The sequence below is a fragment of the Micropterus salmoides genome, unplaced genomic scaffold, assembly GCF_014851395.1.
Source record: "Micropterus salmoides isolate LMB-PRFRI ecotype aquatic unplaced genomic scaffold, ASM1485139v1 Ms_hic_scaffold_1, whole genome shotgun sequence".
NCBI classification, from domain to species: domain Eukaryota; kingdom Metazoa; phylum Chordata; class Actinopteri; order Centrarchiformes; family Centrarchidae; genus Micropterus; species Micropterus salmoides.
The window spans coordinates 60,828,374-60,850,061 of record NW_024040040.1 but is presented as its reverse complement, the minus strand read 5'-3'; the positions used below and the strand labels follow the sequence as shown (position 1 = coordinate 60,850,061).

Genomic DNA, 21,688 nt, shown 5'->3' with positions numbered 1-21,688 from the left:
CTGAATAATAGATATTAGTAAAATGGAAATAGCAGTAACTAATCAATAGGTACTAGTAACTGAATAATAGTACTAGTAAAATGGAAATAGCAGTAACTAATCAATAGGTACTAGTAACTGAATAATAGGTACTAGTAAAATGGAAATAGCAGTAACTAATCAATAGGTACTAGTAACTGAATAATAGGTACTAGTAAAATGGAAATAGCAGTAACTAATCAATAGGTACTAGTAACTGAATAATAGGTACTAGTAAAATGGAAATAGCAGTAACTAATCAATAGGTACTAGTAACTGAATAATAGGTACTAGTAAAATGGAAATAGTAGTAACTAATCAATAGGTACTAGTAACTGAATAATAGGTACTAGTAAAATGGAAATAGTAGTAACTAATCAATAGGTACTAGTAACTGAATAATAGGTACTAGTAAAATGGAAATAGTAGTAACTAATCAATAGGTACTAGTAACTGAATAATAGGTACTAGTAAAATGGAAATAGCAGTAACTAATCAATAGGTACTAGTAACTGAATAATAGGTACTAGTAAAATGGAAATAGCAGTAACTAATCAATAGGTACTAGTAACTGAATAATAGGTACTAGTAAAATGGAAATAGTAGTAACTAATCAATAGGTACTAGTAACTGAATAATAGATACTAGTAAAATGGAAATATAGTAACTAATCAATAGGTACTAGTAACTGAATAATAGATACTAGTAAAATGGAAATAGTAGTAACTAATCAATAGGTACTAGTAACTGAATAATAGGTACTAGTAAAATGGAAATAGTAGTAACTAATCAATAGGTACTAGTAACTGAATAATAGGTACTAGTAAAATGGAAATAGCAGTAACTAATCAATAGGTACTAGTAACTGAATAATAGGTACTAGTAAAATGGAAATAGTAGTAACTAATCAATAGGTACTAGTAACTGAATAATAGGTACTAGTAAAATGGAAATAGTAGTAACTAATCAATAGGTACTAGTAACTGAATAATAGGTACTAGTAAAATGGAAATAGTAGTAACTAATCAATAGGTACTAGTAACTGAATAATAGGTACTAGTAAAATGGAAATAGTAGTAACTAATCAATAGGTACTAGTAACTGAATAATAGGTACTAGTAAAATGGAAATAGTAGTAACTAATCAATAGGTACTAGTAACTGAATAATAGATACTAGTAAAATGGAAATAGTAGTAACTAATCAATAGGTACTAGTAACTGAATAATAGATACTAGTAAAATGGAAATAGTAGTAACTAATCAATAGGTACTAGTAACTGAATAATAGGTACTAGTAAAATGGAAATAGTAGTAACTAATCAATAGGTACTAGTAACTGAATAATAGGTACTAGTAAAATGGAAATAGTAGTAACTAATCAATAGGTACTAGTAACTGAATAATAGGTACTAGTAAAATGGAAATAGTAGTAACTAATCAATAGGTACTAGTAACTGAATAATAGATACTAGTAAAATGGAAATAGTAGTAACTAATAAATAGGTGATACCTGAACTGCATAGCCCCATTGATTTCAATCAAAAAATAAGGGAATAGTTTCTAGTCGCTAAAAATTAAGTGGGCCTACTAGTATGTAATTAATTGTTACTAGTAAAACGGGAACAGTTACTAGTAGCTAATGGAATAGTTAGTAGTAACTATTAAGTACTAGTAGCTTTTTAAATAGCGCGTAGTAAGTTTTAAGGAATAAATGTTAAAACGGCTTGCCGTTAGTCTTGATGAACTAGAAAGTAAGCTGAATGTCCGTGGGCAAGTTTCCCTCGCGGAAATATTACGGTAAAGTGTGGAATTTGCGACAAAACGACAAAACATTTGATGGAGCGTAACTTAATTGTAAACGATGGATACCGTCATATCGCACAGCCCTAGTTCATGTTGCTTGTTGAAGCTGTAAATGTGATCAGCTGTACTCACCAGTGTTTGGCAAAGACTCAGCTGTGTTGTTGAGAAAGACCTGATGAACTTAGTCTGAATTTCCTTTCAGAGACAGAGACTCGTCTCGTTTCGACGGCTGCTGCTCTGACAAACTCTCAGTTCCCCCCCCCCCGATCGGTTAACAGACCCTCACGTCGGTGGAACCACACCATTGGCTGAAATATGTTTCCCGCTTTGGCTGTTAAAATACTACTAACGATTGGCTTTCTAGCAGGAGGGGCGGGGTTATTCCCGCTAGAGTTTTTGTTTTTTATAAGATGAACAGTGTGTGTACATTAACAATAACACCACAAGAAAATTGCAAGACAATACAAAAAATATAAAGACCGATCAGATCAGGACAAATAAAATAAAAATATAAAACAATAAGACAATAAAACAACAATTAAAAACACAGTGTATGAGGAAGATATAAAATAATATATACAGCGTATATATTAATACAGTTTTTGCTGGGTATATACTGACAATATGCTAATTGCTAATATGCTAAGTCTGGCAAGCACCCAAGACACACTGCCCAGCTGGATTAGCAAAACAGACTAGAAATATTCACTGCAAGCGGGCGTATAACTTAACATTAACCTACTGTTACTTATTGACATCAGGCTTTGCTACCGTTGCACTAAACCTGACATTTACTTACCGAGAGGGAAAAGGAAGGGGCGCTAAAAAAACGTGAAAATCGGCCTAATGCATAAATAATATAGTTAACCAGTAGACTTGGGTGGAGACATTGCAGTAGAATGAGACCATTTTAAAGACAGACCTTATTTGGGACTGTTTCAGAATCAGAAATACTTTATTGATCTCCGAGGGAAAATTCTTGTTTCACAGTTGCACACATTGCACATCAAGCAAATTGCCTTAGCAGGAGACACAGGCGTGACATCGGGGACGGAGCTGATGGTGGTGACAGATGGAAAGGGGGAAGTGAAGCTGAAAGGTGGGCAAGGCGGAAGTGCTGATGGGAAGTGGAATGGTTAGAAGGTCAGAAAAGAAGCATCATTGATTGAACATTTGTTATATTGTTACTGAGGAAATGGGTTCATTTTCTGAGGTTTCAAGAAGGCCACCGAGGCTTCTGTCACCGCTTCAGTTTCTGGAGTCACTCCATTTACTATGTCACGTGTCATGCTCCAACCTCTGACGTCAACTTCATTAACACTTGCAATATAAAGAACAACTTTTTTGTCAGACCAACTCGTTTCATCAGGGTCATCATGAAACACACTACAAAATAACATTTAAATAATTCAATTTAATTTAGTACCAGTTTATAACAGAAGCCAGAAGCTATCTCAGTGCATTTTTCATATAGAGCAGCTCTAGACTGTACTCTTTGTAATACTATTAACAGAGACCCAACAACGACTAAATGCTGTGAAATGACACACGAATAGGAAAAAAGGCGTTATGATAACACATGAAATGACTTAAGACATTGGCATTGCAGGGGGTTGACCTCTTCAGACAGAAGTTTTTTTGGTGTGAAAAGTGTTTGCTTGATTCATACAGAAGCATGTGTTCCTCCTCTCAGGGTTTACAGAGAGAAGATGCGTGACTACCAGTTCAAGCGGCTGAAGTATTTCTACGCCGTAGCGGAGTGTGACTCGGCCGACACCGCCGCCAAAATCTACGGGGAGTGTGACGGCTACGAGTACGAGAGCAGCTGCTCCGTCCTGGACCTCCGGTAAGACTCCGAACACAAGCGACACAAATACTGACAGTAATGTAGAAAAGCACAAAACTGAAACCTCCACTGAACAGGTTTATTCCTGATGATGTCGAGTTTGACGAGGAGCCCAAAGACGTGGCGACGGATGTGAACCTCTCGGCCTACACGCCCAAACTGTTCACCTCATCTGCTTCTACAACGTCAAAGGTAAGAACATCGAAGGATACTATAAAGTAAAAACACCATCGCCAGTAAAAGTAAGGAGAAAATGGCCATTATTTCTGATTTCCCTGTGTTTTAAAGTATTTTAAGCAGTCCTGTACTCAACTGTAACATTTTGAAGTGCTTTACTTGAATGTTTCCATGTTCTGCTACTTTATACTTCACTACATGTCAGAGGGAAATATTGTACATTTTACTGTGTTTTTAAAGCTTTAGTTACTTTGCTGATTCAGATTAATAACACAAAATGTAATCAACAAATAAATCAGAATGTGTTACGGGTTAAAAAGCAGCCACACCTTTTACTATGGCTGCAACTAACTATTTCTTTCATAATCGATGAATCTATTTCACAAAAAATCAATTAGTTGTTTTGTCCATAAACTTTCAGAAAATGGTGAAAAATGTTGATCAGTGTTTCCCAAAGCCCGAGATGATGTCACTCAAGTAACTTGTTTTGTCCATAACCCAAAGATATTCAGTTTACTGTCATAGAGGAGTGAAGAAACCAGAAAATATTCACATTTCAGAAGCTGTAATCAGAGAATTTTTTTTTAAAATGACTCAAAACGATTAATCGATTATAAAAATAGTTGGTGATAATTAAATAGTTAACAAATCGTTAAATCGACTAATCGTTGCAGCTCTACCTTTTACCAGCTGCAACATTAAAGTGATAAAACACTTGTTTATGCTTTATACACTGATTGTCGTAAATCACTGTGTGATGCCAATTTTTATCTTTAATATCTTTTTTTTTTTTGACCTTTGTATGTTTTTACATTGATTACTGGAAACCACTATGTGACGCCTGTTCTTATTCCTAGCTCTTATTTTATCTCGACTTGTTTTATTCTCTTTTTATTTAAAATACTGCTTTCGGTCACTAATTTATTCCACATGCTCAAACTTTATGCAACAATGCTGCACAAATATTTCACAATAAAAGCCTTCCATCAGCTCAAAGAACACGCTCCCTCTCTTTCAGCTTTTAACTTAACTTTAACTTAACACCCATGGGAAGTGTTTCAGTGAACAAAAAGTGCCAGAGTTTCCACAACTCTGCCAGTGATTGGTTAGTACTCATTGCGTCTGGGTTGGCAGAGCAGGTGGCTGGACTCGACATAAAACTGGTGTCCGTCAAATGAGAGTTGTCTGTATCTGTCTCTCTCTCTCTATCGGTAAAACGACCCTTCACACATTAACAAAACGACATATAAACCCTTTAAATAGTGAATAAAAAAAGTAGTTTTGGTTATTTGTTAAAGAGATAACACAGCAGCCCTAGAAGACTTAAAATCTAACAATAAATGAATAAGACCTTCGTTAGTAAAACAGACTTTTTTAATTTAGACATGTGACACGTGATTGGGACTGATGTGTCTGAGTTTAACCTATCAGGTCCAGCTGACGTGGGATGAGACAGACCACGAGCGCGTCACCGCCCTGAACAGGAATTTCAACAAGAATGAGCTGCTGGACATGGACTTCAATGCCTACCTGGCCTCCTCCAGCGATGAAGACGAGGAGGAGGAAGGAGGAGGAGAGATAGAGTTTGGAGAGGATGAAGGAGGTGAGACAGCAACATGTGGGTCGCAGCAGCCTCTGAGTTTCACCGTTTGAGGAGTTTAGTGATGTTCGGTTTGTGTTGTAGCTGAACAGGTGAAGGTGGAGAAGAAACCGCAGGAAGAGGAGGAGAAGAAGAAGAAGAAGAAGAACAGTGAGGAGCAGATCTCCAAGTACAGAGAGCTGCTGAAAGGTGTCCAGGACAAAGAGAAGAAGCTGCAGGGAGACAAAGACATGGAGATGGAGATCACCTGGGTGCCAGGTATGAGACACCTTTTCCCCCTGCAGGTGTCTGCAGCAGGTTTATTAGTTAGTAGAACAGCACAACTTTAATTAAAATCTTTCTCATTTCAACCAGTTATTAAGTATTTCATTAGCTATTAAAAATCTAAAATATATCCACAACCAATTTTCAAAGAATTTTTCTCCTCCAGTCTTTTCCTCAGAACTCGCTGTTTTTCATCTGGTGTTTTAACAGTGATCATTATCTGTATATCTATCAGCGTGAGTTACAGTAATCAGTTTGCAGAATGAGCTGTAGTTATTAAATGTAGTGGCCAACTGATCTGTGATTTTCAATGCTCGATGCTGATATTTAGGGAGCCGAGTGGCCGATGGCAGATTTGCTCCCTGCTCCCCATTCAGACCTTGTAACACTAACAAGTCACATGACACCAGGGAGGGAAAAAGGCTAATTGGGCCTAATTTGGACATTTTCACTTAGGGGTGTACTCACTTTTGTTGCCAGCGGTTTAGACATTAATGGCTGTGTGATGTGGTATCAAATTTACACTGTTCTACAAGCTGTACGCTCACTACTTTACATTGTAGCAAAGTGTCATTTCTTCAGTGTTGTCACATGAAAAGTGTACTCACTTTTGAGATACTGTATAATGCTGATATCAAATCAGAGACATAAGTCACATATAATTCATTATTCAATGCAAAGTCCATCTAAAACTGTAACCCCGGGCTTTTATTTGCTTCAGTCACTGAAGTCACCCTGCCTGTATTTGGGACAGGCTTTTAATAACTTTTACACAAGGTTATTTATTTCAACCAGTATGACGATTACTTGTATAAAATAAATTCTCTCTCGTTTACCATACCAGTAAATCTGTAAAATGAACTAAATGGTTGAATTGTGGAGAATCTAATGGATATAACAATGTGTATTATGTCCATACCGACAAAAGTTTAACATTTATATTTGTATGTGTGATCTAAGCAGCTTAGCTCAAGCAGGCGACTCTTACTGTATATAAAAACCAGACCAGGCGTCTGACTGGGACTGTGCTTTTAATTGAAGTTTTACGGTTTACATGTTATCTCAGTCTCAGTGTTGTTTTAGATGGTTTGTGGTTGGTTGGTTTTTATTAATGAGTGAAACATTTTGGGTTCTGCTCTGCTGTCGGTTTCATAGCGTGGCTGGTGTTTAAGGGAGAGCGGGGTTCACTATTACTCTCTACAGTATAGTGTTAATTTTGACAGCCATTTTAAAATTTAGTCTTAGTCCTGTGGCAAATGTCCTTGTTAGTTTTTGTCATATTTAGTCCACTGTATACTATTTTTTTTTAGTCAAGTTTTAGTTGACTAGCTTTCAGGGGAGCTCAGTTTTTTCCCGTGACTGGGAGGAGGGGGGCCAACTGTGATTCTTACAGCTGAATCATTAATAGCTGCAAGCATGTAGGCCTGGGGCCGACTGTGGAAGTATCAGGCATGTTTGTCTTACTATAGTTCTAATAATAAATATTAAATTTAGCCATTTTGCTACAATTACGCTTCACAGCTGTGTTTGCGACCTGACCTTTCTTTTCTTCGTGAGAGGAGTGTGGTGGAGCAGGACTTGTCTTCGTCTCGTTTCATCAGGGTAAATAGATTATTGGCGAATATATTTTGTTTAGTTTTGTCTGACGAAAGTAAAACTACTACAGTATAACTATATATATTTACCTCCAGCCTGTAATGCTGTTAGATTAGAGCTGCAGTCATTTAGGAGAAACATGTTCACATTTAGGAAAGACGATAATGACTGAGGACATTTAGGGCTACAAACTAACTTCGTCACCACCTTCCCAAAAACTCACAAGATGGAGCACTGACATCGTTCACCAGCAGCTCACTGACGAGGCTCCCTGCAGACACTTTGTTTATCTGCCTCGTGATTAATCGGGTCCTCGCTAATTAAATGTATATATTAACCGTCTGCAGGGCTGAAGGAGACGACGGAGCAGCTGGTGAAGAAGAAGTTGGAGGGGAAGGACAAGCTGACGCCCTGGGAGGAGTTCTTAGAGAAGAAGAAGAAGAAGAAGAAGAAGAAATCTCAAACAAAACAGGTGAGTGGAGCCCAAAGAGGACCGCAGAGGTAACAGGAAGCTTTTTTGGACTGTGAATGTGTGGATTCTTCCTTTGTTCAGTTCTTACAGTATCTTAGAAAACACATCGGCTTCAAAATATATTTTAATATAATCTACCTGAGAAAGTTCACTCTGCCAGCGCTGCTTTGATTGAGTGTCCTCTCTGTAGTTTCATTAATCACTTTTTACTCTTGTATCAGGGAGAGAGTGAGGAAGAGCTCAGCGATGACGAGCTTCCCCCAGACGTCAATCTCAGTGACCCCTTCTTCGCCGAGGAGCTCGCTACTACAGGTGATCAATACTGTCTATTAATCAATCAGCCAATCATAGTGGGGGGTTTGTAGCACATCTTTGTTTCATCAACTGTTTTGCTCAGTTTAGTATGAAACTGATGTGTAGAGGTGCAACCATTAGTCGATTAATCTGTTAGTCGATCGAAAGAAAATACATTTTCAATTATTTTGATAATTTATTGATCGTTTCGGTCATTTAAAAAAAAGAAGTCAATCATTATCTGGTTTACTTTTCTGAAATGTGAGGATTTGCTGGTATTTTTGTCATGTATGAAAATAAATGAAGTCTGTTGGTTGGACGATTTGAAGGTGTCCCTTTTCGGCTCTGAAATCTTTTTATATAACAATTTTTTTAAATAGACTAAACAATTAATCAGTAAAATAATCTGCAGATTCATTGATAATGAAAATAACCGTTAGTTGCGGCCCCCAGTGAGGCAGAAGTGGAGAAAAGAACGACATGAATGTGAAACCATCATAGCTAAAAGAATACAGACACACTGCAGAGTTTATATATTCAGATACATCAGTGTTGTTTTCTCTGTCATTTCTTTAAAATCATTTTGTGGATGTTTGCACACTGTAAATCTGGACTTTCTGTAAAACTGTTCCACACTGGACAGAGAACACATCACAGCAGCTTTTGTTTATGGCCAGTAGCAGCTGTTCATGCAGATGCAGCGAGTCAAGTTTTAAAGCGGCGTCTTAAAGACATCCAGGGTCCTGCAACAGTGGAGCAAGTCTGTTCTCCTGTAGCACACTCGGTTGTTTGGGAGGTGTGTTGCCAACTCTCCCTTTCACAGCGGTGTTCTACTAAAGTGCGCTGCCTGGATGAAAATGCAGGCCAGCCGGTCACATCCCCGGGCTCTGCCTGTTACGAGACTCCCATTTCCCAAGGAGCACTGCCACTTTTAGAGTTATTACCTGACACACAGGCCTCCTGCTTTTGTAGTCATGCTCTTGTCACTGTTTCAGGACCGTGGTAAAGTATTATTGTTCCCACGTAGTCTATTCACTTCTAACCGGTGGATTTTGGTTTCCAGAACTGCAATTTATGCCCCCCTTCTGACTTTGGTGAAGACAGAAGGGGGGCATCTTGTTGCTAATTAGTCACTGCAGTTTAGACTTGTGCTATTGGTGGCACTGAGATCACGAAAGTGTTTATGGCAGTAGCATAATTTATCTGAATAAATGACAGTCACTTATAAATATCCAAGAGCTTCACAAATTCTAGCAGAAAGAAAAACAAGGATATCAGCAAAAGAATGCAAGCAGGCGCAAATTGTCTGCAGTATAACCAGGAATCTTTCTTACACTGCAGAAAAGGTCATTTTTATTTTTGGTGGTTTTATCTTATCGTAGGGATGTTCATAACCCTTACTCTGTGTTATGTGTCTGCAGACGTGAAGAAGAAACAGAAGGGGAAGAAGAAGAAGGAGGAGGATAAGGAGCGGACCGCTGAGGAGGAGGAGGAGCTGGAGAAACAAAAGGTCAGAGTTCATCACATCTGTTGGGATCTCATTTCCTCTGTGGATCAGAGCGAGAACATCTTAAACTGTGTTCTTGTGTGTGTGTGCAGGCGGAGATGGCTCTGCTGATGGAGGACGACGACGACAAACACCAACACTTCAACTACGACAAGATCGTGGAGCAGCAGAACCTGAGCAAGAAGAAGAGGAAGAAGCTGCTGAAGAAGGGCGAGGAGTCGCTGGAGGACGACGACTTCCAGGTCTGTGTTGTGATGTTTGATGTGTTGTTTAGGACGGCTGGACAAACACTTTAATTTAGGGATCAGGGGCCGTAATACAGAAAATTTCCTTTACCTTAAGTCTTAATCCTATCTTACTTCATCTTATCTTATCTCAGGTTAGGAAATCCTAAATACTCGATCCAACATCGGTTATCAACTTTTATGTCTGTTACCTAGCAGCCGAGCTAAACTGCTTTTAATCACAGATTTTGTAATGAAACGCACTGAAAATGGAGCAGAAACAACAACTATTATTGAACTTCAAGTCAGATGACTTGGTGTTTGTAACCTCTGTTGAGAAATCCAAATTCAAGTAACGCTTATCTGGGGAGATTAAATAGTGGGCTAAAATAGACAAAGTCACCGTTGCATATCCAGCATCCAGCGGAGTGCTGAAAATAAGTTAATTTACAAGTGATACGAAAAGAAAGGCAGCTGTTGTGTCCAGAGAGCAGAGGAAACCTGGTGGTGGCTCCTCCTGTGCTCCCTCACTGACCCCGGCAGAAACCCGTAGGCTTCTCTTCTCAGGAAAGTTAATCATGAAGGTAAAAACAAAAAATAATAATAAAGGCTGCGGGCTAACGTCATTATGTTTTTCTTGAATTTAACGATCTCCTTCTATCAAAGACTTGCATTTGGATCCTTTTGTTACATCAAGCCTTTACATTATGTTACATAATGAGACATTATCTAGTGTTACATCGCCTACTGCCTTTCTACTAACGCGGGTTTTGTCATCAAACACATCGGTAGAATCAATTAAGTTCCGCTTGTTGACATTTTGTTGATCTTGTTAAAGCATTAAAAGAGCAGCCATGTGGATTAAACGAGTTAACAAACACCTGTTGGAAAAGTAAAAGTTAGGACAGCTCGAGAGTTTATTTAAGATTTTAAGTTAGGATGCTTCTGTAAAACACTTAAAGTTAGGAAAGGAACATTGACTTAGGCCTTTACAGATTAACAGTTCCTTTTTCCTAAATAAGAGACACTTGATGGAGTGTAAATGCTCACTGCAGTTCAGTCAGGAGCTGAGATATGCAGGAAGTTAGGAGCCGAGGAGCAGAATCCAGGCTTCTTGGGATTCTTGATCCTAGATGGATCTATCTGCAGAAACTCTCTGCAGGTCGATTTTCATAGAACGTCTATTTGCTCTGTTGTTAAATGGCTGTAACATTCACAAGTGTGATTTAAATGTTTAGCAACAAACCCTTTCCTGTCTCCATGCGTCCAGGTGGATGTTAAAGACCCTCGTTTCCAGGCCATGTTCACCTCCCACCTGTTCAACCTGGACCCGTCCCACCCCAGCTACAAGAAGACCAAAGCCACTCAGAGCATCCTGACCGAGAAGCAGCGCAGACGAGAGGAGCAGCAGCGCCGGATGGAGGACACGCTAAGCGGTCAGAGCGTCACGCCCACACAGGAGGAGGCAGCCGCCGCTTTACAGGAAGAGGCAGGAAAGAGACGGGAAAATGACTCGCCGAAGAAATCCATGGACCCCGGTCTGTCTCTGCTCATCAAGTCGATAAAAAGCAAAACGGAGCAGTTTCAGGCTCGGAAGAAACAGAAGCTCGTGTAAGGAAACAAAAACTCTCCTGACAGACTGAGACTCTGGTTCGTCCTGAAATCACAGGCTGCAAATGTTGACTTGGTTTCTCCTGATGACGCTTCAGCCTGGACTGCGGTGTTTCTTTCCACGTTTGCACAGAAAATGAAATGAGGAATTGAGCGCATTGTTTTTGTTTGTTTTTTTAGTAAAAACACAATCCTGCTTTCTCAGATCGTGTGGAAATGTTTTATTTTTTCTACATGTACAGGTTTGTACAGATATTCTTCCCAGCTCAGTTTTACAAAGCCCCGCAGGAATTTAAAAGTCATTGTAGTTTCACATGATAACAGTAACAGACTGGGCCTCAAGCGAGAAGCAGCTGTGCAGACAGATTCTTTTTAGATTGATCATTTCTGTGAGGTCTGGTCGTACAAGTCTCTCTCAGAGTGAGACGTCCTCTCTCCAGCCAATCAGCTCCAGGTGGCGCTTTCTTCCAGTTAAGCCTTTTATAACTAATTAATAATTTAAGCTTTTAAACTTAACCTATTCTTGAAACAAGATATTCAACAGAGAAAGCCAGTATTTGGATCTAGTAGCTAGTAAAACAAAAAGGTATGTCAGGTTTAGTAGCTACAGCTGTTATTTACGTGTCAGATACTTATTTAATCAACATTTAGGTAGAGAGATCCAAAATTAAAAGGACACTTAATCGGGACATCCCTGCCGTCCCCTTTTTCTCACAGTACTCAGAAAAAGTTGTTGGCAGCTGTACTATCGATATTTTCTAATCTTCAGTACAACAACATGTCCTAATACGACGACTGAGTTGTTCCAGTCAGAGTTAGTTGAATCCAACTCATCTGAGCCTCATGCATGAGACCGAAATATCTGGAACCAAAATGTGTGTTTTGGATTGGTCCCCAGATTTGACGGATCAAACAGTAGATCAGAGTTTGGATACTCTGTGAGCTACGGCACAGTGCAAATGATTTAATGTAACAGATCAATTATTTTTCAGCTTGATGGCTGCATGTCGTCTGCTGCGCTTCATCAACAGCTCAGTATTCCTCTATGCAATATTTAAAACTGATCTGCTGACCAAAGAGAGCAGGAAATGTCAGCAAATCTGGCTGACTTGTTTTTATTGGATCGATAAAGAAGGCCCTGCCAGGTGGTTTGATCAGCAGCATGATATTGAAGGCACTTAATCACCGGCTATTCGAAATCTATCTCCTATACAAAGTATTTGCACCTGAAGTACAGCATTAGTTTAGTGAAAGATTAAGTCAGGTGCGCACATGAACAGTTTCTCCTTGTTGTCATTCCTTCTGTTTAAACTGGACATTAAATGATCCTTTCTTCAAGGACAATTCTCCTTGTTGCAGGAAGATGACGGTAGAAATGAGGGAGATAAGTTTGTTGTACACAACAAACTTATCTCCCTCCAGGAAATAAGTTTGTTGTACACAACAAACTTATCTCCCTCCAGGAAATTGTTTTAAACTAAAAACACCAACCTTTGTAGATATCAGCTTATTGCTAAGTAACAATCGAGCCTGCTGAAGCTTCAGATAACATTTTGTCCCCCATCATTACACTGAAAGCTCATTATAAAAGGCATCTTTTAGTGGCCAGTATGAAAAGAGGACTACAGCTAGAAAACCAACATTAATGAGCACCTGGCCTGTTTTTTAAGGCTTGTTATGTCACTGGACGGCGCCGAGGAACAGTTAATGAAGCTCTCATAGTTTGCAAAAGTAATTAAAGTGTCAATTACTGATTGATTGTAATCGGTTGCCAAGATGTATCAACATCATGACCTTGTGTTTACGATTACAGCTTTTGAAATCACACCTGAGCCGTACAGACAGATTACCTGTCATATCGGATAGTTAAGGTTAATCACAGTAACAAAGTGTTGGTTGGCCGTCTGCTCCTACGGCCCGGGGTACTCAAAGACGGCAGCAGCTCCCATCCCTGTGCCAATGCACATGGACACGACGCCGTACGCCCTATGGTCAGGACAACACAAGACAGTAACTGTGAGAAAACTCATCATTTAAACAAAGTCTTCTGTGTAGTTAAGAAATGATGAGTGTTTGACCGCAGACGAACCTCCTGCCTCTGCGTCTGAGCTCGTTCAGCAGCGTCACCACCTGTCGAGCTCCGGTGCAGCCCAGAGGATGACCCAGAGCGATGGCGCCTCCGTTAGGATTCACCTTCTCCAACGGGATCCCCAGCTTCGCCACACAGTACACCGCCTGAGCAGCACAGGGGAAAAAGATAGAAAAATTTTCCCATTTACACAAAGTGGTATTCTTTTTCTACCGAGCAGAGCTGTGTGCTACGAGTCGATTAATTGATAAGTTGTTTACTATTAAATTAATTGATTTTTTACAACAACAACAAAAAAAATGGGTTCTTTTATATTCAATTTTATGGACCGAACAACGAATCGATTACTTGATAAAATAACAACAGAACTTTTTTTTCCTCTATGACATTAAACTTTGGGCTTGCCATTGGGAAACGCTGATTGACATTTTATTGACCGAACGAATCGATCAATGGAAATAATCTGCAGATTAGTCGACTATGAGGATAATCGTTAGTCTCAGCCCTACTGCAGAGACTTCAGCTTAACGTCTCATTCCAGAAACAGAATCTCAGTTACTCTAGACCAGTGGTTCTCAAACTTTTTTACATCAAGGACCCCTAAACTGACATATTAGACCATGGACCCCCATTTGATAAGATTTTGTCCCAAGGTCCCTCATCTGATTGCATTTTTACTTTTAGATGTTTTATTAAAGAAAGTGTATGAAACCTATGACTAAAATAATCATACATTCTGTCTTTGTTTTAGTTAAAGAAGTGGTATTCTGCTCATTTTCAGGTTCAAAATCTTATTTAGGGGTTGTACCAGAGCAGGTTTTCATGGTTTAATTTTCAAAAAACACCATATTTTTTTGTCATACTGCACATTGCTGCAGCTCCTCTTTTCAGCCTGTGTTGAAAGCTTCGTTTTAGCTATGGAGTGATACATCTTGTCTCTAAATGATCTTTGTTGGGAGTTGCACATATGCAGTTTCTAGTTAAGGACTACTAGCCAATCAGGAGAGAGAAGAGAAGCAAACAGGCTTTGTTTCAGGTGTACATGTTGCCGACCAGCTTGGCAACATGGACTGGAGCAAGAGTTTCGGAAACCCACTCTGAGAACCACTGCTCTAGACGATCCACAACCTCACTATGATTGGTGTTTTTTTCCCCTCATTTTCACTAGAAACAAACAAAGGTCCACTGTGGGTTCAGAATAACAGGGATGTTGTTTCTAGAGAGACTAACAAATGTAGAAACAGAATTACATTTGACTGGATGCAGGAATCTGAGAGACGAAAGTCTCAAACAAAAAGACGCAGCGTTTTTTGTGTGTTTGGTGATTTGGGTGAACTGACCCTAAAAAGAAGCAGTGAGAGAAAAATCCCCTATATGTGTCACTCACCTGACTGGCAAATGCCTCGTTGATTTCAAACACGTCAATATCAGCCACAGTTAATCCTGAAGGGGGGGAAACGGGTTCAGAGTCAAGTACAAATACACCAACATGACTGAACAACTGCAAGCGCTGTATGAAATCGTTGACTTTTACTGGATGCTGACGTCCCTACATCAGTGACTATAACAACACATTCATAAACAAGCCCACATTCTTGCCTGTGTACCAGTGTTATTATATTAAACTAATGAAATAACAAAAACAAGGTGTGAATAAACGTTTTCGTTAGTTTTCGTCTTTGTCGATTTATTTCATAGGGCCTACAGAAGCCAATTATTTTGGGTGGATTTGAAGTTTATCTTCCAGTTTCTCAGCTGTGACAGTTTTTAGCCCATGCCCTTCCCCTGGCATCATGGTGGCAAAAGTCGGGAGTTCCAAAGACTAAAACAAACACTGAAACTAATTAAAACTGAACTAAAACTAAGCATTTAACAAAAAAAAAAAAGCTAAACTTGCAAACCCGCTTTAAAAACTAATTAAAACTAAACTGAAATTTAAAACAAAAAGTCAAAATGAAATAAAACTAATAACCTTGCTCGTGTACTTGGAGGATTAATGAGAATATTCAGTAGGAGACACATTACGGCCGAATCATCTCTGACCAACAATGAACATCGTAGACGACATCGTTTGTCTTTTACAGCGGTGGGTCAGCAAAATATACTTGAAGTACAAAAAGTAAATGTTATGACAGAATGGCCTATTTCAGAATGACATCTTATTGATTTATGTTATGGCTGTGTTCTAAACCGCCTACTACATTCTACTGGGGACCACAGTTTGTACACTACAGATTATATTTTTAAAAAAAGACATTGTTGAACAGTCCACGAGGTAGATGGATCTGATGCAGACTGGAGATGTTTTTTAATCAGTACAACATCCAGTTATTTTTAGCATACTGCATACTACATTTAGGCCAAACTACTAGTATAGTCAGCGGCTTCAAATACAGCCTGCTAATTTACTACTTTAATGTTACAGCTGATAAAAGGGTGGGGCTTTTTGTTTTACTGTAAATTTCACCAAGGGAGCAATTAAGTCTTAATCCACAATAATACATCACTCAACTGAATCTAAAAAGAAAATTATCAGACAAATGTATCTGCGCCGGACATTTAGTTAAGTATAAAGTACCTCACAATTGCATTTCAGGAGAGAATGAGTAAATGTAAGTAAAAGTGACCTTCCACCCCTGTGAGGTCGTTCATGTTTGTGGCAGAATAAGCAGTATAGTTGCATGTTTGATGGCCTGTCTTAAGTTTTATTTACACGTTAAAAGGAATCATTTAACTTAACTAAAATGAGCCTGTGAACCACATTTCCATCACTTCAGATGTCATTACATTGACTTACACCTATGTCCTGGACCGTGTTGGGCAGTAACGCGTTACTGTAATAATATTACTGGAACTGGTAGTGTAACTAATTACTTTTCTAAAACAGTAATGTTATTACAGTTACTAATCCAAGTAAGGCTGTGTTACTGAACGCACCATCCTTGATGTGAATGTGCGACTGTGCGGCAGCTCAGCGGCCCCGGACCCTCTGTTGTTCATGTCCGCTGATAGCCAAAAACTAAAGGAAGAATGGAGAATGAGGGAGAGAGGCGTTCTTTTCACACTACTGTCACTGATGCCTGGCCTCGTCGGGAGAGAGTGGCGTTAACGTAACATTTTGTAAAAATACTGAATACTGCTCTTATAAACAGGCTACAAATGCAGAAAACGGCTGTTTAAAAGTCGGGATTTACTTGCTTAATTTATTTATTGCAGCCAGTGGTGTTAGGAAACGTTAGGCCTAGGCTATATGCTTTGAAAAACCGTACTCCTTACTGTTATGAATATGATATTAGTTAAAAAGACCGACCTTTTAACTAACTGCTTTGTTTGGGGGTGAAGGTTAGTGGTAGTGAAAGCAGTGTTTACCAGAATTAGCCTATAATTAATTATAAATGCTGACACCACATATTGGTTTTCTCTTTTTTTTTTTAAACTAGGCGTATTTAAAATCATTGAAATTCATGCAAAATCATCTTCAATTATTGAGGAGCATATAGTCGCGTTCGCTCCCTCTGTCTCTCTGTCTCTCTCGTGGACACCGCGGCACAAACCTGCCCAAAGTTAGAATATAACAATAAATATATAGAATATATAACAATAAAGCTAATTTGAATTGAATTAAAGTAATAATATTACTTTTTTAATGGAGTAATAAGTAACTAGTAATATATTACAATTTCTGAGTAACTTGCCCAACACTGGTCCTGGAGACTCACTCTGACCTTAAACCAAGTCTGCGCCCTGAAATGTTTTGATTTATGTTATCGGAACTTGCATTTTGTCCCCAAAAAGGCGGCGAGAAACAGATTTATGTCCTGACAACATGAGTAACACACACACTTTACCTGCCTGCTCCAGAGCTGCAGGGATGGCGAATGCTGGTCCAATACCCATAACATCAGGAGGGACCCCCACAACCGCACTGGCCCTCAGGACTCCCAGGACCGGCAGACCCAGAGCCTCGACTGCAGACCTGCGACCAATCAGCACGGCCGCTGCTCCGTCGCTCACCTGGCTGGAATTACCTGAGGCAGTTAAGTGTGAGAGTGTTAGTAACAGCTGAGCGATGAATCAGTTCACCTGCTGCTCCCAGCTGAACACCGACCTGCTGTCGTGCTGCCGTCAGGTTTGAAGGCCGGCCGGAGTTTACAGAGTCCTTCCAGAGTCGTTCCCGCTCTGATCCCATCATCCTTACTGACCGTCACCTCGTGCTCTTTTCCCTCATCGTCTACCAACTTAGTGGTGACAGGAACGATCTCCTGGTCGAACAGACCCAAGCTCTGCGCCCGGGCGGCTCTGTGGGAACCAGGGGGTTAAAAACAGTGGTGTATGGAGACACTACTGTGAACTAACAGGTATAACCATGAAACTTCACTAGCTGATTACCAACGTTAAGGCAATTCTTTTTTTGAAATGTTTAAATATGCACATGAGGCATTATCTAATGCAAACCTTTGGTGAATTTAGGAAAAATCTACAGACATGTAGTAAAATGTGTATTTTAGGTGTTTTCTTTCCACTAGTGTGACAGAACAACGACTCATCAACACAGCCCGAAGTCTGCAAGGGGGTCAGAGTGAACCTCCACCTGTGTGCCAATTTAATAATCACCTCCTGCAGATTACACACGTGTTGCTATACAATTACATGACAGACATTTTCCATCATCTGGGTACAATCATGAGAAACTATTGACGATGTTCGGAAATGCTTCATAAACTTACCACATGCTCTTTGACATATAAACAAACCTTTCATCAATATTTTATTGATATTACACTTGTTACAGCATTAAGGAGTCACAGTTCACGTGTGTTTTCCCCCTCTTAAATATGCAAATGTTAGAAACCAGATGATCTCTAATCTAATCAATATTAACAAAAGTGAAATGTATATTTTGCACTGTTTTGAAGTTTCGTTGTTCACCATAACAGACACACAGACAAACCGTCTTCTCAGCTGTGGTGGAGTTTTAAAAACTTGACTCACTCACTTCTGCTGAGAACTGAGAGCGAAGGCGTCCTGCTTTTCTCTGGAGACCCCAAATCTCTCGGCGACGTTCTCTGAGGTGATGCTGCGGAAAGAAGGAACGCACACATGAACACGTTCTACGTCTACAAGCGCATCAGAAGGATGTTAGTGTCCGTCTGATGATAACTGCACTGCCGAGGGTCTGATCACAATAAAACAGCAGCAAGGAACTAATCAGATCAGTGAAGCGATCAAACATACATATTAGATGTAACAGGTTTTGGAATTATACCAGAGATGTTGTGGGTATCAACGGTTTCATCTGGAAATTACAACTCATTTTGAAGGCTTTGGTATTGTAACAAACATTTGTGCGAGTTTTAACACATGTTTAAGGTTTCTATGAAAGAATTTGGTGGCACACAACACAATTTGGGATTATAACCAGAGAGCAAATGATTAATCGTTTGGCCGATTAACTGCCGTCAATAGGAAGTTTTTCAAACTATTGTTATTGGCGGAACTTGGCTCCGATAGTGGCCGTTGGGAAGTACATCAGCGTTTTACATGGAGGCTCCATACAGAAAGTCAAGGTAATGTTGTGTATGAGTTGGTAATAGTGTAGTATTATTAATGCAATAGATTGAAGATAACTGGCCCACTTTTTTCTGAACATATATGATTAACTCCTGATAATAACCTGAACAACGGTTAATGACGAGCAATTTTCGAGCAAAACACCCTCTTATCTTTACATTATCTTTAAAAATATCGGCCTTTTTACATCCACTATTAGTCGACCTTTAATAACTAGTACATTTAGGAACTAGCAAACCTGGGTAAAGACAAGCGTCAGGATGGTACATTTTGTTGTTTGTGGGATTATATAGATACAATTTAGGGCTGTGTACTTTCCAGAATAAAATAATTCTGGGGTAAGAGCACATTTTGGAGAAAATACATTGTGTGGCACTTGATCTTTTCAAAATATATAAACACATTTTAAGATCATTTCACAAAAAGATCATTGTATCATTTGGAGGTTTATCAAAATTTGGGATTATAAGAAAATACATTTTGGGAAGGCTATATAACTAATTTTGGGGATTATAAAAATTTTCAAGATAAACAACTCTGATATTATCTGCTAATTTTAGTTTTTTAACTTATATAAATATATTTTAGGTGTAAAACAAAATCTGGAATTATACTGAAATCATATTTTGGGATAAAAACAACGAATCTGGGGATTAAAGCAAATTTAGGGATAAAACTGTTAGGAAATTACAGCATTTTTAAGATTGTGATTTATAATACAATTTGAAGTTACTTTATATAGATATGCCAGACTATTGGAGCACAAAAAAAAACATTGGGGATGTGGGACTCTGCTGGCACTACAGAAAATTTAGGTTTATAACCTTTAATTCAAATTCAATGACCTCTAAGCCTTCCTTGAGTTATATAAGGTGCAGTATTCTGCAGTATGTGCTCTGTTGTGTGAGCAGCAGTGGTCTCACCCCATCGGGATGATGCAGTCTCTGGCCTTGTCGTTGTCCATCAGCCTGGAGCTCAAATCTCCTGGATTACCTATTGACCGCAGAGACATGCTCTCCACACTGACACACACAGACATGCACACACTCAGTTTTATACTCTGGTCCTGAGGAAACTTTATTTTAACTGTATTTTTTATAGTTTTAATGTCAAACGTACCCACACGCGAGGCCCAGGTCAATGGATCTGCTCCTGATGGCTCCTGCACAAACATGGTTAAAAACAGGATCAATACCTGGTCTCGTGTCTTCTTAAAGGTATAAATTGACATATGAAGTCCAGTTATTACCTGCTATGTTAAATAGAGCCTGCAGTCCAGAGGAGCACTGTCTGTTGACGGTGTAGACAGGTACACTGTCTGGAAACCCGCTGAAACAAGCACAGAGCAGTGAGACACACTGCCACTGAATGACAGATGATCAATGTGGGAATCAATGATGATGATGAGTCTAACCTCAGGAAGTGAGCCACCCTGGCCATCAGAGCACCAGCGCCCGGCTGCAGCACGTTACCTGCAGACAGCAGCACACGGGTCAATAAACAAAGCAGGAGAACTGCGAAAATCTATGGCAGAGAAAATGACTACAAAGATGCAAAATGACCATAGAGAAACACAGTGCGACAAAACAGGACTACAAAGAGACGCAAAACAACAAGAAGCAAAATGACTACAGAAACGCAAAATAACCATAGAGACAAAACAAACACGAAACAACTATAAAGAAACACAAAAAGACTATAAAAGAGAGACAAACAACCACAGACACAGAACGACTATAAAAGACTGAGCTCTCACTGTGCTCAGTCATGATTAAGTATAAATGGTGACGATGTAAAGAATGAAAGTCTCGTCTCACCCACACAAACGTCTCCCAGTTTGTTGGGCGAGAGTCCAACATCTCTCAGCACAGCCGCCATCACCGCACTCAGCAGCTCGTCAGGCGTCGTGTCCTGAAGGAAACGAGGAGGGTTCAAATAAATCTACAACACCTGCACCAGAGGTAGCACTCAGATCTTTCACTGCAGTAAGGCAAGGCCAGTCTATTTGTATAGCACAATTCAACAACAAGGCAATTCAAAGTGCTTTACATTAAACATAAAAGCAACATATAATTTATAAAAGGGTGAAATAGAAAATAAAAACAGGATTAAAAAAAAACAGGCTGAGTGGTTGAGCAAATACTTGAGTTACAATTAGAAAGTGCTATTTCAACAATGTAGAAATACTCTATTTAGATCATGTATCATGTATCAAAATGGTTTGCTGCATCATAATGATGAAGCTGACCCTCAGTGCGTCAGCTTCATCATTACCTTTTCGACCCTGAACTTTAGCCCACCTGGCAGGTGTGCACACCACAGTTACCTTTAATGCTCCTCTCTTAGCTTTCCCGATAGCGGTCCTGAGTCCATGGACCACCACCACGTCCTCCGGGCTGCTGCTCCGGGCTGCTGACCCGCACTCTGTCCTCCGCAAATCCCGCCTGTCTTCAGAGGATCCTGCGGGAGACAAGTGGCCCGAAATGATCTTTAATCTGTGCATTACGGCGAGTTGTTAGTCTGTGAGGTTCCACGGCTGCAGACGGCCTGTAGTGTGTTTGTACTCTGCTCTACAAAGTGCTTCACTTCCTGGTTGATTGTCGGTGCGGAAAGAC

General features: G+C 39.5%; 2 protein-coding genes across 4 annotated transcripts in view; one reads left to right on the top strand and one right to left on the bottom strand.

Annotated features, from left to right (window-relative positions):
- Window positions 1–12,132, top strand: part of esf1 (ESF1, nucleolar pre-rRNA processing protein, homolog (S. cerevisiae)) — a 47,200-nt gene extending 35,068 nt beyond the window's left edge. For all 3 annotated transcript variants that reach the window (XM_038734419.1, XM_038734425.1, XM_038734424.1), the window contains exons 6-14: window positions 3,516–3,668; window positions 3,746–3,860; window positions 5,277–5,448; window positions 5,530–5,703; window positions 7,653–7,777; window positions 7,999–8,089; window positions 9,493–9,581; window positions 9,671–9,820; window positions 11,073–12,132. In XM_038734419.1, coding sequence (XP_038590347.1) covers window positions 3,516–3,668; window positions 3,746–3,860; window positions 5,277–5,448; window positions 5,530–5,703; window positions 7,653–7,777; window positions 7,999–8,089; window positions 9,493–9,581; window positions 9,671–9,820; window positions 11,073–11,417 — 1,414 coding nt within the window. In that variant the 3' untranslated portion in view covers window positions 11,418–12,132. The remainder of the gene's footprint in view (window positions 1–3,515; window positions 3,669–3,745; window positions 3,861–5,276; window positions 5,449–5,529; window positions 5,704–7,652; window positions 7,778–7,998; window positions 8,090–9,492; window positions 9,582–9,670; window positions 9,821–11,072) is intronic.
- acaa1 (acetyl-CoA acyltransferase 1) lies at window positions 11,620–21,688 on the bottom strand. Its single transcript, XM_038734444.1, has 12 exons — window positions 21,400–21,688; window positions 20,891–20,984; window positions 20,488–20,545; window positions 20,323–20,402; window positions 20,193–20,235; window positions 19,997–20,095; window positions 18,499–18,579; window positions 17,611–17,801; window positions 17,351–17,530; window positions 14,890–14,945; window positions 13,503–13,648; window positions 11,620–13,399 (listed from the first exon to the last, which is right to left on the bottom strand). The coding sequence occupies exons 1-12, from the start codon at window positions 21,574–21,576 to the stop codon at window positions 13,324–13,326; spliced, it is 1,281 nt and encodes a 426-aa protein (XP_038590372.1). The 5' UTR covers window positions 21,577–21,688; the 3' UTR covers window positions 11,620–13,323.

What these genes read in the sequence shown, in the direction of transcription:
- acaa1 (XM_038734444.1), bottom strand. Translation starts at nt 21,576, where the DNA reads ATGCACAGATTAAAGATCATTTCGGGCCACTTGTCTCCCGCAGGATCC. An exon ending in CTAAGAGAGGAGCATTAAAG is followed by an intron (nt 20,985 to 21,399) that starts GTAACTGTGGTG and finishes CGTTTCCTTCAG; the next exon opens with GACACGACGCCTGACGAGCT. An exon ending in ACTGGGAGACGTTTGTGTGG is followed by an intron (nt 20,546 to 20,890) that starts GTGAGACGAGAC and finishes TGCTGTCTGCAG; the next exon opens with GTAACGTGCTGCAGCCGGGC.